Source organism: Tachyglossus aculeatus, chromosome 23, assembly GCF_015852505.1.
Source record: "Tachyglossus aculeatus isolate mTacAcu1 chromosome 23, mTacAcu1.pri, whole genome shotgun sequence".
In the NCBI taxonomy this organism is placed as follows: domain Eukaryota; kingdom Metazoa; phylum Chordata; class Mammalia; order Monotremata; family Tachyglossidae; genus Tachyglossus; species Tachyglossus aculeatus.
In genome coordinates, this window is record NC_052088.1 from 1,341,083 (window position 1) to 1,359,642 (window position 18,560).

The window sequence follows — 18,560 nt, forward strand, 5'->3', positions numbered from 1 at the left end:
TTATTACCACTGACCTGACCCTGGATTTTTTTCCTTTGAGCTGCCTTCACTTGTTTAAATCGGTGTTCTGATGTATTAAGAACATAGGACCAGCTGAATCCATCTTCTAGTTAACTCTTCGATTCTAACCCCACCTCTGCTACTGTGTGGCCTCAGGCAAGTCACTTCGCTATGCCTCCATTATTTCATCCATAAAATGGGGAGCAGATGCTTGTTCCCCCTACTTCGACTGTGAGCCCCACTTTGGGGCCTGATGATCTTACACCTCCACAGTAAGCACTTGATAAAATACGACAACGATTAATGATTATTATTCGGCCGCCCATCCCAATCTTACCCGCCCCTGCTCCTGTGGCTTCAGGAAAGAGAGGCCATGGGGATCTGTGCCAGACAGCGGGGGCCCATCCTTGGCTCCAACCCTTTCCCCAATTGTGGAACTCCAATGGCCACCCCTCGATTGCTCGCGGCAATAAGGCCGGGGGCGGAGAGGTAAACTAGCACCTCCCATCATCACTGCAATTCCGGGTAAAGTTCTTCCAGAAGAGACCACGAAACCCAGAAACTGAATGACCAAGAACCCGGCGTTCATGACATCACAACCTGTTCCGTTGGAAGCTGGTAGGAGACCACCCAGGGCCCGTTACAACATTTCCGAGAGAACACACAGGCAGAACGATTTACTTTTCTCTCTTCACAAATTGATGAGCAACAATAAACAAGAGGTACTGAAAGGAGAGGGTTACAGTTTATAAGTTGGATAGTGATCAGATTCAGGATAATTAAATGCACACAGTAGGCACTCAATAAGTACTTGGGATGGACTGATTCGTTGCCCACCCCCTGGCTCTGGGGCCCACCTGCTGTCTCGGTTACAAGTCCCAACTCCCGAATGAGCCACAGAGCTTTGGAATGAACTTCTCCACCTCCCATAATGACAAAACTGCCAGTCTGGGCTCAGGTATCGCTGTTGGTTCCATACGAGCCAGAAAGGAGTTCAACTGGATTCTCTTTTACTCATCTTCGGACGAACGGTGAGATCCAAAGAGGAAAAGCCTCTTAATACAAAGAGATCTTAGGCATGCTGATGGACTGATAGACTCCTCAATGGATTCTCAGGTCTACCATGATTTCTTAAATGGGTATCAAGACACCCACGCCTTCTCAACTGTTCACATACGGAAAGCCCATCGAGAAGCCTTTAGCTTTTTGGTTAGTGGCTTTTTCGTGAAATTAAAATGCAACCTCCACCACCAGAGGAAAACAGGCTCTTATACGTTAATGTTTTAAGTCTCTTGGGGGGTGGGGGGGGGGAGAGCTCCACCCAAAATATTTCATATTCTTCATCGTGTTTCCTTGGAGGACTGCACAGCCAAGCTGTGGGATCCTCCTTCATTCCTCCCAATGTCAGTAACTTCCCGATATCGTCCTCACTGACACCCCTGGTTTTTAACGCAGGGATCCAAGAGCTCTGGGGAAAGCCCAGATGAAGTTTTTGGTGCTGATATATTAGGGCCTCGTTCTTGGAATCCCCACTTAACATGCAAGAGGACAGGCTAAAGGACGCCTTCACTGACAGAACCCGCTTCCCAAGACTTGACTTTCAACGATGCCATCTGACTCTCAGCGTAGCTAAGTGGATCCCGGCTGGAGTTGACTTTACTGAGAGGAGCAACGACCCCCACCAACCCTCTTCTCCTCCTCCCCCTCACTCCTCCAACATCCCCACCCGATAAGTCTATTAAGTAGTGTAGCGGAAGGGAAGACAGACACCAAAGAGGGGACAGGGAGAAGTTTCTTCTTAGAACACATCTATATTAGAGTAGACTTATAGGATATCACAGATATGCAATTAATGTGTTTCCTTTATATTTGAATAGAAAAGAAAATCCCCAAACTCCACCCCCATTCTTTGGCAACAACGAGCTGGGGTTCCAGGGGATTCTGGGAAAACTTGCGGGGCCCTGAGCCAAAGGAAGGATGGGGTGCCGACACGGCGGCAGGTGAGGCGTTCCCATTCCCGTTTGGTTAAAATCTGCTTCCGTTCATAACCTGCGAATACAGCTTTTCGGGTCACGGATGACACGCTCGCTGACTGGAGGTGTGCTCGAGGAAGGGCAGAGAAAAAGGGAAAGAGGGTTGCTGGACAGTTTGGCTTTCCCCAGGGCCTTTAAGGTCCTATCTCCTAAACCACACCGATCCCAAGGTCCCAACCGGAACTACTTCTCCTGGACTGCCTCTTTATCACTACCCTCTGGTCCTCAGGATCCCCCTTCAGAGAGCCAAAATTCCCCTTCCCTCAACTGCCCTGCAAAAATATATAAATACAATCAAGCATTAAGCAGCTTTGGGGGCCCGTACCTCTCTGCCTCTCGCCTCAGCCCCCTTCCTTCCCTGACACACAGCGAAAGGTAGTTTCTTGCCCCTCCTCTTCTGCAAGGGGGCTGATAATTCCGCTCATGAAGCCTGTTGTGGAACAGATTATTCCCGGTCTTCCTAGCCACCCCTCATCTCTCTGGGTGAGGAGAGTCAAACAAGACTCTACAAGTTGCCCCAACTGAGGGTCTTCCCAGGACAGCTGGTCCCAAACTCTCTCTTCTCCCCTCTGGCCTCCCTAAAAAGGGACCGAAACACATCCAGCACAATTCCCCTCCTTGAAACACAGGCCTCTCCAGTGGGGACCCGACCTACCAAAATGGCCACTCCGATCCCACAATGGGACACGCTTGTTCGCTCCTGATCCCCCGGCCCCGCAGCTCAGTTCTGACTTTGGCACAAGCTTTCTTCTCGGGACCACCGGAAAGAGATGAAACTCAATCATCCAGGTCCCGGTCCTGAGGAGAAGTGTTTTCCCTGACAATTCTGTGTTTCTTCCTTGCATCCTGCTCCCTCCTGCCTGGGGATGGGCTCCCTTCCATGACTTGCTCAGACGGCAAGATGGCTACGGTGGAAACCGGCGGCCCGAGAAAGCCGGGAGGCTTTCTTATTTTTTTAATTCTCTCCACGGTGTCTCTTATCATCCTCCGAAATGATAAAACAGCCCCACCCCATCCCCTCTTTGTTCGTCGCGGGCCCGTGGGAGAGATGGGAAAGAGATGAGGTGAGGACCTCCATGGGGTTCCCAAATAAGAGCACTACAACGGAAATGACTCAACTGGCCGTCCACACCCCCCACCGCCCCGACCTCGAGGCCCGAGCCTGGCGGCCTGGCAGGTGACAGGAAGGACGTCAACGTCCGGGGCAGAGGCTAGAGGGGGCAGGGGAGGGGAAGAGGATGACAGAAGGGCTCGCCCCATGAATGCGGTCGCTTTGTCTCCCGCCCAACCAGGTCAGCGGGCCCGGTGGCGGCTCCCACTCCTGCCGGTCAGCCCTGCCCAACACCAGTCCAGTCTGGGTTGGGGGAGTCTCTCTCTCTCTCTTCGGATCCCACGGCGGTCACCGGCCACGGCAGCGGGGGACAGGGGATGGGGACCTCGGGTTGGGCGCGGAGTTCGAGAGGTGCAGGCTTCCGGTCACAGTCGCTGTCGGGACCTGATGAAGGCCCAGGTGGCAAGGGCGGCGAGGGCGAGCGCTGGCACCAGCACTGCGGCTAGGGGGAGGCCGCGGGGGTCCCCGTCGCCTCGGTGATTCACGGGGCCATTCTGAACCTGTAACTGGGAAGGGGGCACAGGGCGGGGGGACACACGAATGTCAGGACCACCCTAACAGCACCCCGGGATCTCAGCCCCACCATCCTTCCTGACTCACCCGAAACTGGAACCTCCTCTCTCCTCATTCAACCTGCACGCTCCACCTGTCACCAAATCCTCTCAGTTCGACCGCCACGGCGTCGATAAAATCCACCCTTCCCTCTCCATCCAAACTGCTCCCACCTTGATCCGAGCACTTAACCTACCCCGCCAGGCCCAGGGCGCTGAAGCGACTTGCCTGAGGTCACATGGCAGACAAGTGATGGAGTCGGGATTAGAACCCAGGTCCCTCTGACTCCCTGGACCATACTCTACCCACTAGCATGGCCTAATAGCCCACAGGGTGAGCCCCACAATGGGGAGGGGCAGCAGTGGCAGCTTCACTGGCCTCCACAGTTTGCTTTTCTGAGGAAATGGGTCAGCAAGCTCATGTACTTCATATTTACGTAAACATCCTTACACTCTATTATTTCCTCTATCCCTAATCAGTTTTAATGTCTGTCGCCCCTGGATCATGGTATTTATAGTGGTATTTGCTAAGTGCCATGTGCCAGGCACTGTACTAAGCGCAGGAGTGGAGACGGTCCATGTCCAACATGGGGCTCCCAGACAATCTCCATTCTAAAGAAGAGGAAATGGAGGCAAAGAGAATAATAATAATAATAATAATACTGATAATGGCATTTGTTAAGCACTTATTATGTGCTGAGCACTGTTCTAAGCGCTGGAAGTGAAATGACTTGTCCAAAATCACCCAAGCAGATCATCTGCTGGCCCTTCGGACACCCAGGTCTGTGCTCTATCCACTAGACCGCACTCCTTGTGGGTAGGAAACTCATTCAGTCGTATTTACTGAGTGCTTACTATGTACAGGGCACTATAATAAGCTCTTGGGCGAGTACAACAATAGACAGACACATTCCTGGCCCACAACCAGTTTCCATGTGTCTACCAACTCTGTGTACCATAATAATAATAATAATAGCGGTTGTATTTGTTAAGCCCTTACTAATGACGGGCACTGTACTAAGCACTGGGATCGATGCAGCCAAATTGGTTTGGCCACAGTCCCTGTCCCACAAGGGGCTCACAGTCTTCATCCCCATTTGACACACAAAGGTACTGAGGCCCAGAAAAGTGAAGTGACTTGCCCAAGGTCACGCGGCAGACAAGTGGCAGAGCCGGGATGAAAACCCAAGTCCTTCTGACTCTCAGGCCCGCGCTGTAACCATTAGCCCATATACTTTTTGAAGCCCTTAGTCCAGGGCTCTGCACACAGTCGGCGCTCAATCAATACCATCCTTTGATTGATTGACCTAGGGGGTGGGGACAATGCTTTGGCCAACCTGGGCTACAAATGAGGAGGAAGAAGGGAGGGGGTGATTCCGTCTGGGGTGGGGGAAGGAGTCTGGTGATGTGCCGCATCCCAGGGCCACCCCACCCCCTGCACCCTGGAGTCACGCTTCAGAGAAGGAGGCGATCCCTGGGATAAAAGGCCCTAAGGCTAGCCAGGCCCAGCCCCGGAATCCAGAGAGGTCACTACACCCCGGGAGGCCTGGGCCAGAGAACGTGAGGCCCCTCTAATGCTAAGTCCCCCCTCAAGACCGGAAGCTAAAGGTGGGTGGGGAATGTGTCTATTAGATCGTTATACTGTACTCTCCCAAGCTCTTAGTACAGTGCTCTGCACACAGTAAGCGCTCCGTAAATTCGACTAATATGGGTGCCCACTCTACTCATGCCACCATGCCCAGTGATTCATCACTCAGACACTTCATATGGGGAGATGGAGTTTAACGTGTCCTCTTCCCAATGGAGGGTCCGTTTATGCATCGGGGAGGAGCTGTCTTTTCGCTATTAGATCAACTCCTCTAGGAGAGGAATCATCTAAGCGACTTCTTGGGTGGGAACTCTGAAGATACGATTCACTCTAAAGATGATCATGAAGCTACCGAGGTGTTCTCCCTATTTTTTTTTTTTGAAATGGTACTTGGTAAGCACTTACTATGTGCCAGGCACTCTACTAAGTGCTGGGTAGACAAGCTAATCAGGTTGGACACAGTCCATGTCCCTAATGGCGTTCACAGTTTTAATCCCCATCTGACAGATGAGCCAACAGGAACAGAGAAGTGACTTGCCCACAGTCACCCACCAGACCAGTAGCAGAGCTGGCATTAGAACCCAGGTCCTCCGACTCCCAGGCCCAGGCTCTTTCCAGTAGGCATTCTGCTTCTCCAGCTAACAAAGAGCCCAGAGAAGCCTCCCAACTGAGAGAGAGAAGGTGGGAGAAGTTTGGGATTAAGCCAGGCAGTGGGCTAACACAGGATTCGAGAAACCGCAGAGCAGAGGGTTTGGGGCCGAGGGGCCGGAAGCGGGTATGACGCTACCTACCTTGCGCTGCACTTTGAGGGACACAGCATAACCGGCATTTCGAAACAGGTCCACGGCATCCTGGTGCAACAAATTCTTCAAGTCTTTGCCATTCACCTGCAAGGAACCCAAGAACAGCAATCCAATTAGCAAACAAATCCCCAGTCTGCCTTGTGGAGATGCAGCCCCGAACCCGTGACCGTCCCTTCTCCGCAAAACCAATCCCATTTGCTTGTATAGACCCCAGCGCTTAGTACAGAGCCTGACACGTAGTAAGCCCGTAAACCCCTAACAAATACCATAAAAAAAGTTGTGAGTGGAAAGGTTTTAATAACGGTGGTATTCGTTAAGCGCTTACTATGTGCTAGGCACTGTACTAATCAGCGCTGGGGTAGATAAAAGCTAATCGGGTTGGACACAGTCCAACTTGTCCCACATGGGGCTTCCAGACTTCACCCCCATTTTACATATGAGAGAACTGAGGCCCAGACAAACTGAAGTGACTTGCCCACAGTCACGCAGCAGACGAGGGGCAGAGCTGGAATTAGAAACCAAGTCTTTATAATAATAATGATGATGGCATTTATTAAGCGCTTACTATGTGCAAAGCACTGTTCTAAGTGCTGGGGAGGTTACAAGGTGATCAGGTTGTCCCACCGGAGGCTCACAGTCTTTAATCCCCATTTTACAGATGAGGGAACTGACTGAGGCCCAGAGAAGTTAAGTGACTTGCCCAAAGTCACACAGCTGACAACTGGCAGAGCTGGGATTTGAACCCACGACCTCTGACTCCAAAGCCCGTGCTCTTTCCACTGAGCCATGCTGCCAAGGCCCGGGTTCTATCAAAATGCTGGTATTTGTGAAGCGCTTACTATGTGCCAAGCACTGTTCTAAGCACTGGGGTAGATACAAGGTAATCAGGTTGTCCCAGGTGGGACTCACAGTCTTAAACACCATTTTACAGATGAGGTAACAGGCACAGAGAAGTTAAATGACTTGCTCAAAGTCACACAGCTGACAAGCGGTGGAGCCGGGATTAGACCTCTGACTCCCAAGCCCGGGCTCTTGCCACTAAGCCAGGCTGCTTCTCATCTGAAAGGCAAATTCGAGAACCTAGGCCTCAAATTAAGATTGCATAAAATCAAATAAGAGGAAAATGGGGACCTACAAGGCTGCTCAAGATTGGTGCCAAATCTGTTGCCAAATTGTACTTTCCAAGCGCTTAGTACAGAGCTCTGCACACAGTAAGCGCTCAATAAATATGACCGACTGACTGAATGAATGAATGGTGGACAAGTTGTATGCCACAGAACGCCTGCCTTCTACTACAATTCTCCAAGCACGTATCCGTGGGGCCTGCCACAAGTTCCAGGGAGTCATATCAGTCGGTCAGGGTGCTTAGTTCAGTACTTTTGCGCACAGTAAGCACTCAATAAATACGACAATGAATGAAAGCTATTTACTGAGCGCTTACCGCATGCAGAACACTGAACTAAGTGCTTGGGGAGAGACAATATAAGAGAGTTGGGAGACCCGCTCCCTGCCCACCAGGTGCTTCCAGTCACGTCAGCCCACTCTGCTGGTCTTGCCAACCTCTGGTTGTCCCAGGGGAATGGCATGGCATCATTTCTAGACTGTGAGCCTGCTTTTGGGTAGGGACCGTCTCTATATGTTGCCAACTTGTACTTCCCAAGCGCTTAGTACAGTGCTCTGCACACAGTAAGCGCTCAATAAATACGACTGAATGAATGAATGAATCACCAGCAGCAGCAGCTAAGGGGTACCCTCTTGCCTGTGGTGGGTCTAAGTTGGCACAGTGCCTTGGGGACAGGCAAGGGTCTAGTTTCCCTTGCCCGGTCTCTTACGGACCAGCGTGGCTCTGTGGATAGAGCATGGGCCCGGGAGTCAGGTGGACCTGGGGTCTAATTCCAGTTCCGCCACATGTCTGCTGTGCGACCCTGGGCAAGTCACTTCACTGGGCCTTCTTTCCATCATGGGTAAAATGGGGATTAAGACTGTGAGCCCCACAGGGGACAGGGACTATATCCAACCCAATCTGCTTGTATCCACCCCAGTGCTTAGTAAAGCAACTGGCACAGAGTGTTTAACAAACGCCATAATTATTATTATTGTACACCTAAATTTCTTTTTAAAAAAAGCTTGATAATTAGTTCCCATTTTTAAACACCTTGCAATCCATACCCCAACCATAATGAGTGGAGTGCCTCATCCAACCCAATACTGTGTTCTCCTCTGAAACAAAGGCATTACACTTCAGGGGGTCTCATTAAATTCTCCTCTAGACTGTAAGCTCGCTGTTGGCAAGGAATGTGTCTACCAACTCTGATACAGTGTACTCTCCCAAATGCTTAGTATGATACTCTGCACACAGTAATAACAGTAACAATAATTGTGGCATTTGGGAAGCGCTTACTCTATGCCGGGCACTGTACTAAGTGATGGGGTGGATCCAAGCAAATCGGGTTGGGCACAGTCCCTGTCGCACATGGGGCTCACAATCTTAATCACCATTTTCCGGGTGAGGTAACTGGGGTCTAGAGAAGTGAAGCCCAAGGTCATACAGCAGACAAGCGACAGGGCCGGGACTGGCATACAGGTCCTCCTGACTCCCAGCCCCGTGCCCCATCCACTAGGCTGATGCTGCTGCTTCTAAGTAAGCACTCCGTAAATACCACTGATTGATTAAAGCACCCCAAGGAACTCAGAGGAGGTCAGAGTATTTGACAAACGTCGCGTTAATCTTCCCGGTGTTCCCTGTGACATGACAGGAAGGTCTTGCCCTCCCTCCCCCAGGTGACTATTTTCCAGGTTCTGCGGCTGAGGGGGGTGACAGTCTGAATTACCAAATGAACTAAGACTTCATTTCCCCCAGCCAGGTTTCAAGTCACTCATAGTCACACCTACAGCATACTGGGAAGAAAGGTTTTATTCAGCATTAAGTGGAAAAGAACATGGGTCAGGCAGCCCATGGAACACGGGCCAGGCCAGAAAGAGCTTTGAAATCAATAGATCAATCAATGGTATTTATTGAGCGCTTACTATGTGCAAAGCACTGTACTGAGTGCTTGGAGGAGTACAATATAACAGAATTAGCAGATATAGTCCCTGCCTATAATGAGCTTCCACCAGATACTGGCAAGAGCACAGACCTGGGAGATAGAAAGACCTGGGTTCTCATCCCAGCTCTGCCACTTGTCTGCTGGGTGACCTTAGGCAAGTCACTTCACTTTTCTGTGCCTCAGGGACCTCATTTGTAAAATGGGGGTTGAGACTGTGAGCCCCACCCGGGACAGGGACCGTGTCCAACCTGATGACCTTGTTTCTACGCCGGCATTTGGTACGGTGGCTGTCACACTGTAAGCGCTTAACAAATACCATACACACAAAAAAAATGAGACAGTCTCTTACCCCCAAAGGGACAAACTGGAAACCCTCCCACTAAAGCCACCATCAAGGTTACAAAGGTGCTAGGACTGGAACGGCAATAGCTGACCGAGTTGGCCCGGAGGCAGGGTGGGATGGGGGGGTCCCCGCCGGCCTGGGTTCTCACCGCTAGGACCTTGTCGCCCTCCTGGAGCCGCCCGTCAAGGGCCGCAGCCCCATTCTCTTTGATCCGGCTGACGAAGATGCCGCTGTCGCTGGGCATGAACTGCTGGTCTGTCCCGCCGACGATGTTGAAGCCCAGCCCTGAAAAAGCACATGGAGAGCAGGAGGGGGGAAGAGGAGAGGACAGTAGGAGGAGAGAAGAAGGAGGGGAGAGAAGGAGAGAAGAAGAAGGAGAGGTGGATAGAAAGAGAGGAGAAGGGGAGAAGGAAAGAAGAAGGAGACAGAGAGAAGTAGAGAAGGGGAGGAGAGAAGAGGAGAGCGGGAGAGAAGGAGAGAAGAAGGAGAGGAGGAGAGAAGGGAAGGAGGAGAGGAGGAGGAGAGAATGGGAGAAGGGGAGAGGAGAAGAGAGGCGGAGAGAGTGCCATTCCATTAAGAAGGAAGGTGTTTGTCAAAGAAAACCACAGAGAGAGAAGTGGCATGGCCTATGGCCTGGGAGTCAGAAGGACCTGAGATCTCATCCCAGCTCTGCCACTTGTCTGCTGGGTGACCATGGGCAAGCCACTTCATTTCTCTGGGCCTCAGTTCCCTCATCTGTAAAACGGGCATTAAGACCATGAGCCCCACGTACTCAACCCAATTAGCTCGTATCTACCCCAGCGTGTAGTACAGTGCCTGGCTCATAGGAAGTACTCAAATAGCAGAAAAAAAAGTCACACCATTGAGGAGGAAAACGTTTGCCAGAGAAAAGCACAGAGAGAGAGAGAAAGGGCGTCGTTAGGGAGGAAAGTGTTTGCCCCAAAGTCCAGGCCTTTCAGGCTAGCTTCCCAGATCGGGCCACAAGCCAAACTGCAAATGCAGCACGAAATGTTGTTTCAATCCATCCAGGGGATTGATACCATTATTATTATTATTATTATAGGGTGCTAAGTTCTCAATCAGGCATTTGGGAGAGTAGAACCACAGTAAGATTCATCCTTCGCCTTCAAGGAGCTTAGAATTTTACAGTGAAGCAGACAAAAACCGGTTACAAATAACAACTGAAATGTTAGGAAGTAGGACAAATATATCGGCATGAACTAGCCGAATGATTGAACATTCATTCATTCAATCATATTTACCGAGCGCTTACTGTGTGCAGAGCACTCTACTAAGCACTTGGAAAGTACAATTCGGCAACAGGTAGAGACAATCCCTATTCAACATCGGGCTCCCAGTCTAGAACGTTCAATATATACACATATAAACAAATAAATGCACACAAATGCTGAGACTAGGAACAAAATACAAAAGTACCCAGGGTAGGTAAGAGAAGTGTGACCTAGTGGAAAGGGAGTGTGTCTGCTTATTGTTGCATTGTACTCTTCCAAGCAGTTGGTACAATGCTCTGCACACGGTAAGCGCTCAATAAATACGATTGAATGAATGAATGAATGTCAGAAGACCTGGGTTCTAATCCTGGCTCTGCCAACCATCTGCTGGGTTACCTTGGGCAAGTCACTTCACCTCTCTGGGCCTCAGTGACCTCAACTACAAACCGGGGATTAAATCCTCCTCCCTCCTCCTCCTTCCTCTCCAGTGTCCAAACTGATTAATCTCTAGTTGTGCTTAGAACCGTCCTTAGCATATGATAAGCACTTAAATACCATTGTTGGCAACATATAGAGATGGTCCCTACCCAACAGCGGGCTCAAAGTCTATATGTTGCCAACTTGTACTTCCCAAGCGCTTGGTGCAGTGCTCTGCACACAGTAAGCACTCAATAAATACGACTGAATGAATGAAAGTATATGTTTGTACGTATTTATTACTCTATTTATTTTATTTGTACATATTTATTCTATTTATTTTATTTTGTTAATGTTTTGTTTTGTTGTCCGTCTCCCCCTTCTAGACTGTGAGCCCGCTGTTGGGTAGGGACCATCTCTATATATTGCCAACTTGTACTTCCCAAGCGCTTAGTACAGTGCTCTACACAGAGTAAGTGCTCAATAAATATGATTGAATGAATGAATTTCCTTTTTTTTAAAAAAAAAAAAAGGTTGGGTTGATGTGCTTTGATTGGGGAAGGCTTCTTGGTAGCGGTGAAATTCAAGAAGGGTTCTGAAGATGAGCTCCAGGGTAAGGAAATAGCGAGAGCTAAATGTAGGAGAGTGAAGACTGTAAGTTCCTCGGGGGAAGGGAATATTTCTACTGATTTTACTGCATTCTCCCAAGGGCTTAGTGCTCTGCACACAGTAAGTAAGTATGACTGATCATATTTAGTGAGTGTTTACTAGGCGCTTGGGAGAGTTCCATAAACCAGAATTAGGGGGCAGGTTCCCCTCCCAGAATGACACTGCTGACTGATTATTAACAAAATACAGTTGGAAGGGAAACTGAGGAGGAACAGAGAGGATGAAGAGAGCCAATAGATAAGACTGGGTGAGTTGAGGGAGACCCATGGAGAGCAGTAATAGGAGTCATGGAATTTATTAAAGACTATACTGAGCTCTTGGGAAGTACGAGAAGGAAGACACTCTCTAAGGGGAGAGACAGACACAGAAACAGCCCTTAAACTGTAAGCTCCTTGAGGGTGGGGATCATGCCGATTAATTCTCCTGTACTCTCCCACGCGCTCAGTAGAGTGCTCTGTTCACAGGACACACACAGTAATATTGATATTCCCCTTTAGAGTGCAAGCTCATTGTGGGCAGGGATTGTCTCTATTGCTGAACTGTACTTTCCAAGAGCTTAGTACAGTGCTCTGCACACAGTAGGCCCTCAATAAATATGATTGAATGAATGAATGCTTAGTGCAGGGCTGTGCCCACAGTAAGCACTCGATATCACACTGACTTTTTTCTCCTCATGATGGTATTTGATAAGTGCCAGGTAGATGCCAGGCATTGTATTTGCTTAAGCGCCTTGTATGTGCTGGGCATTGCACTAAGCACTGGGGTAGATAAAAGCTCATCGAGATGGACACAGTCCAGGTCCCACATGGGGCTCAAAGTCTTCAACCCCATTGTTCAGATGAGGAAACTGAGGCCCAGAAAAGTGAAGTGACTCGTCCAAGGTCACACAGCAGACAAGCGGCAGAGCCGGGATTAGAACCTAGGTCATTCTGACTCCCAGGGCTGTGTTCTATCCACTAGGCCACGCTGATTGATCAACTGATAGTCACAAACAGTGGAATCAAAACAAATGTGCACAAGAGCTAAGGATGAAGCTGAAAGGATTGGTAATTAGTTGGGGAAAGTATGGCAGAGGAGTTGGGGCTTTAGGGGGAGGCTTTAATAATAATAATCATAATAACTGTGTTACCTGTTAAGCGCTTACTATGTGCCAGGCACCGTACTAAGCGCTGGGGTGGATACAAGCAAATCGAGTTGGACACAGTCCGTGTCTCACAGGGGGCTCACAGTTTCAATCCCCATTTTACAGATGAGGGAACTGAGGCCCAGAGAGGTGAAGTGACTTGCTTGAGGTCACACGGCAGGCAAGTGGCAGAGCCGGAATTAGAACTCATGACCTCCTGACTGCCAGGCCCAGGCTCTATCCGCTACACCACGCTGCTTTCCAGGCTGAGGACTGGCAGACTTCCATGGCAAAGGAATTCTAGACCCCGGAAGTAGCCTGAGCCAGGCATTGGACATGGGCAGGGGCAGGGGTAGGAGACTCAAATGGATGAACGGGGCAGCGTGGCTCAGTGGAAAAGAGCCCGGGCTTTGGAGTCAGAGATCATGGGTTCGAATTCCGGCTCCACCAATTGTCAGCTACGTGACTCTGGGCAAGTCACTTAACTTCTCTGTGCCTCAGTTACCTCATCTGTAAAATGGGGATTAAGACTGTGAGCCTTTAATCCCCTCAATGGGGATTAAGACGTGGGACAACATGATCCCCTTGTAACCTCCCCAGTGCTTAGAACAGTGCTTTGCACACAGTAAGTGCTTAATAAATGCTATTATTATTATTATTATAGAGAAGAGATGAGAAGCCACACATCCTAGGAGAGAGCCCAGGCCTGGGAGTCAGAGGACCTGCCTTTGAATCCCTACTCTGCCAACCGCTCGGCCATTTTCTTGCTGGGTGACCTTGGGCAAGTCACTTCTCTGTGCCTCAACTGTAAAATGGGGATCCAGTGCCTTGCTCCCTCCTACTTAGACCGTGCGTCCCAAGTGGGATGGGGACTGTGCCTGCCTTAATTAACTTGTACACAGCCCAGCGTATAGGACAGTGTTGGACATGTAGTAAGTGCTTAACAAGCACCATTGAAAAACACAGCTGAGCGGTTCTATTTTTAATCCTCTAGACTGCAAGCTTCTTGTGGGCGGGGAACACACCTACCAACTCCATTGTACTGTACTCTCCCAAGCGCTTAGTACAATGCTCTACACAGGGTAGGTGCTCAATAGATAGCATTTACTGACTGACTTGAAAGAGCGAGGGGGGGAGAAAGAGGGTGAAGATGGGAGGCCAGTGATAGCAAATGTTTGTCTAAGATAAGAGGGAATGGGGTCAGAGGCAGAGGGTCAGAACTGGAGAGCCAGTGGGAGATCTCCACTTCAGGGACAGTTGGGAAGGTGGAGGAGAGAAGCGATGTGGCCTAAAGGAAAAAGCCTGGATCTGCTAGTCAGAGGACCTGGGTTCTAATCCCGCCTCCGCCACAGGCCTGCCAACTGACCTTGGGCAAGTCACTTCACTGCTCTGTGCCTTTTACCTCATCTGTAAAATGGGGATGAAGACTGTGGGCCCTACGTGGGACAGGGATGGTGTCCAACTCAATAATCTTGGAACTGTCCCACTGTTCAGTACAGTGCATGCTTAATATCACAATCCTTATTATTAACATTATTAATAATAGACAGGACAGTTCAGCAAGGAGTCTGTGGAAATTCCCACTAGATGGGTTTCTATTTTGCCGACAAAATAGTCAGTCTGACAATGGTAGTGGGCTCTGGGAGGGATTTAAGAGAGAGTTAAACGTTCGGTAAAACTATAAGCTTGTTGGGGGGAGGGAATATGTCTGCTTATTCTTGATCTGTACTCTCCCGAGTGCTTACTACAGTGCTCTGCACACGGTAAGCGCTCAATAAATGACTGCATGAATGAATGACTGAATGGTTGTGGATTGGTGACATGGGGATCAGTGAGGAAGGAGTAAAGAGTTGATTAAGAGAGATGTGAATCTGAACAGGAGAGAATGGATTTGAAGTGACAAAAGTCTGCCCGCTGTCCCCTCATCCGTATTCAGCAGCACGAAGGGAAGGACAGGGTATAGCTGGGGGGCTGAGGAGACCCAGGGTCAGGGGCATTAAAACGACGGAGGGTCGAGGGGGAAATGGAGTTAAGTTTCCAGGAGAGAGCACTGGACTTGGGTGTCAAGGGTTGGGAGGGTTTCTGGAGGAATGGAGGAGGGGTGGTGGTGATTGGTGAGGACCAAATTCAAGTGGTTGATAACAACATCGATAATAATCATAATTACAGTACTTGTTAAACACTTACACCATGCCAGGCACTGTACTAAGCGCTAGGGTGGATACAGGCTAATCGGGTTGCACACAGTCCCTTCCCCCCATGGGGCTCACAACCTTACTCCTCACTTTCCAGATGAGGGAATCAAGGTACAGAGAAGTGAGGCGACTTGCCCAAGGTCACTGGCAGACAAGCGGAGGAATAAGGATTAGAACTCAGGTCCTTCTGTCTGGGCAGTGTTTCAAGTGCTCAATACGGTGCTTTGAACAAAGCACCATGGCGACCCTGGAATAAGGGTCCACACTGAGACCCGGAATGTGAAAGCAGGAGGGAGAAGGGAGAGTCTTAAGGTCCTCTGGAGGTGCGCAAGACTGTATAATAAATAATAATAATGGTATTTGTTAAGCACTTACTATGTACCAGGCACTGTACTCAGCGCTGGGGTGGAGAAAAGCAAATCAGGTTGGACACAGTCCCTGTCCCACGTGGGGCTCACAGTCTTCATCCCCATTTTACAGAGGAGTAGCTAAGACCCAGAGATGTGATTTGCCCAAGGTCTCACAACAGACAAGTGGCGGAGCCGGGATCAGAACCCATGACCTTCTGACTCCCAGGCCTGGGATCTATCTGTTATGCAATGCTGCTTGAAGGCAGGAATCCAGCCTACCAACTCCTGTACACTCTCAAGAGCGTATTACAGTGCTCTGGATACACCAGGCGCTCAAAAAATACCACCTGTTGATGGATTTCCAGCATGCTGAGAAGTGCTCCGTCAGTCAACTGGGGTGAGCCAAGCCAGGAGGAGGAGGAGGCCCAAGTAGCCCCCGCCCTACCTCCTTCCCCTCCCCACAGCACTTGTATATATATTTGTACAGATTTATTACTCTATTTCACTTGTACAGATTTACTATTCTATTTATTTTGTTAATGATGTGCATATAGCTTTAATTCTATTTGTTCTGATGATTTTGACACCTGTCTTTGTGTTTTATTTTGTTATCTGTCTCCCCCTTCTAGACTGTGAACCCGTTGTTGGGTAGGGACCATCTCTATATGTTGCCGATGTGTACTTCCCAAGTGCTTAGTACAGTGCTCTGCACACAGTAAGCGTTCAATAAATATGACTGAATGAGTGAATGAAAGTAGCCCCCGTGTTGGGCACTGTGGACACTCAGTGTGGCCATTCACACTGTTGCCCAGAGCGGTGGATCCCAGAAATTTCTGGGGAAGCTGAAGGAGGGGACAAGGCCCCCTCTGGTTCACAGCCCCAGTGTCTGGCACATAGTGAGCACTTAATAAATGCCATAATTATTATTATTTCCTCCCACTGATGACACAGAAGGGAGGGCGAATGGAAGAAATGAGGGTTTCACAGGAGAAGGTCCCAGAACAGCAAGGTAACTATTGGCTGGGCACCTATGAAAAAAAAATGGTATTTGTTAAGTGTTCATTATGTGCCAGGCACTGTACTAAGTGCTGGGGTAGATACAAGCTAATCGGGTTGGACGCGGTCCATGTCCCACAAGGAGCTCACCCATTGTACCGATGAGGGAACTGAGGCACAGAGAAGTGAAGTGATTGACTCAAGCAGACGAGTGGCAGAGTCAGGATTAGAACCCAGGTCCAAACCATGGTCCTCAACTCTACCCCCACCCCACAAAACTACACACACACACACACACTCTCTCTCTCTCTTCAATCTTGGTTATTTAGTGGAAGAACTGAATTCAACCTTCCCTCATTGTCAAAGTTCCGCCTTCCCCGATACAAACAAAATAGGAATGGAGCCTAATTAAGGTGGTTAAAACAAGCAGGTGGTGATCAGGTAGTTCCAGCTGGAACCAGCTGCGGGATTGTCTTGAAAGATTAGAAACCAAGCAGCAGGGATTCATTCTATACTTGGAGTTGCACCTTTTATTCACCCCTCCCCTCAGCCCCACAGCACTTATAGGCAGAGAACATATCTGCTAATTTGGTTATACTGTATTCTCCCTAGTGTTTTGCACGTAGTAAGAGCTCAATAAATACCACCGATTATGTCCATATCCATAGTATATTTATATTACTCGTCTCTTACTCTGGAGGGTAAGCTCACTGGGGTCAGGAAACCTGTCTACCAACTCCGCCGTACTCTCCTAAGCGCTTAGTAAAGTGCTCTGCACAAGGTAAGTGCTCAATACCCACTGACTGACTAATGGAAAAGGACAGACTAAAAAGGTGAAACCCCCCGAGATCCTTCCTACCAAGGCGACAATTCATTCATTCAATCATATTTATTGAGCGCCCACTGAGTGCAGAGCACTGTACTAAGCGCTTGGAAAGTATAATTCAGCAACAGTGGGTCCAAGCAACCCTGCACCAACCGCCTGGCTGGGGGGATCGAGAGTAATAGCCCCATTTCCAAAACGGGGAAAGCGCTCTCGAGAGCACCAAGTAAGCACTGGATAAATCCGACGGCTACCGCTCCAGAAAGGGAATCGATGGATTGAACTGAGGTCACGGTGAAGGACTCCGTGAAGCCGGGATCCATCCTAGGTTCACTGCCCAGGAACCCTGGCTCATTAACGTGACCCTCCTGCCTACATCGAGGAGAAGCAGGGCGGCTTCATGGACAGAGCCCGGGCCTGGGAGTCAGAATCCCTGGGAATCCCCACTCCGCCACCCCTTTTTTCTTTTATGGTATTTGTTAAGCACTTACTATGTGTCAGGCACTGTTCTACACTCTGGGGACTCACAGTTTAAGCAGTGGTCTGCTAGGTGACTTTGGGCAAGTCACGTCTCTGGGCCTCAGTTCCCTCATTGGTAAAATGGAGATTACGACTGTGTCCAACCTGATTAGCTTGGATCTACCCCAGCGCTTAGAGCAGTGCTTGGCACACCAAAAGCACTGAACAAATACCACAAAAAACAAAGACAGATGACTGATCTTGCATTCCTCTCCCCCACTTCTAGGTCTTATTTCAGGCCCATCTCCTCCACGAGGCCTTCCCTGACAGCTCTCCTGTCCTGTCCTCTTCTCCCTCTCCCTTCTGCGTCACCCTGATTTGCTCCCTTTATTCATCCCCCGTCCCAGCCCCACAGCACTTTTGTATATATCTGTCATTTATTTATATTGATGCCTGTCTCCTCCTCTAGTCTATAAGCTTGCTTTGGTCAGGCTCCCAAGCGCTTAATACAGTGCTCTGCACCAAGTAAGTGCTCAATAAATAGTACTGACTGACTGACTCCCCACTCCCAGGCCTTGAGCTGGCTGAACAGAGGAGGCCAAGATGACCTTATGTCCCAGGCTTGGGAACATGACTTGCTATCCTGGGATGTCCTCGCTTCTTTCATGATAATAATTGTGGAATTTCTTAAGTGCTTACCCTGTGCCAAGCACTAGGGTAGGTACACGCTAATGAGTTCGGACCCAGTCCTTGTCCCACGTGGGGCTCTTGCTCTTCTTTCCCACTTTACAGATGACGGAATGGAGGCATGGAGAAGTGA

At 49.5% G+C, this 18,560-nt stretch overlaps 1 protein-coding gene across 1 annotated transcript in view; it reads right to left on the reverse strand.

The window, feature by feature from the left end:
* Positions 1–664: 664 nt before the first annotated feature.
* Positions 665–18,560, reverse strand: part of LOC119944514 (synaptojanin 2 binding protein) — a 28,997-nt gene continuing 11,101 nt past the window's right edge. Inside the window, exons 2-4 of the mRNA XM_038765463.1 lie at positions 9,625–9,761; positions 6,075–6,170; positions 665–3,650 (exon numbers count right to left, since the gene is read on the reverse strand). Coding sequence (XP_038621391.1) covers positions 3,510–3,650; positions 6,075–6,170; positions 9,625–9,761 — 374 coding nt within the window. The 3' untranslated portion in view covers positions 665–3,509. The remainder of the gene's footprint in view (positions 3,651–6,074; positions 6,171–9,624; positions 9,762–18,560) is intronic.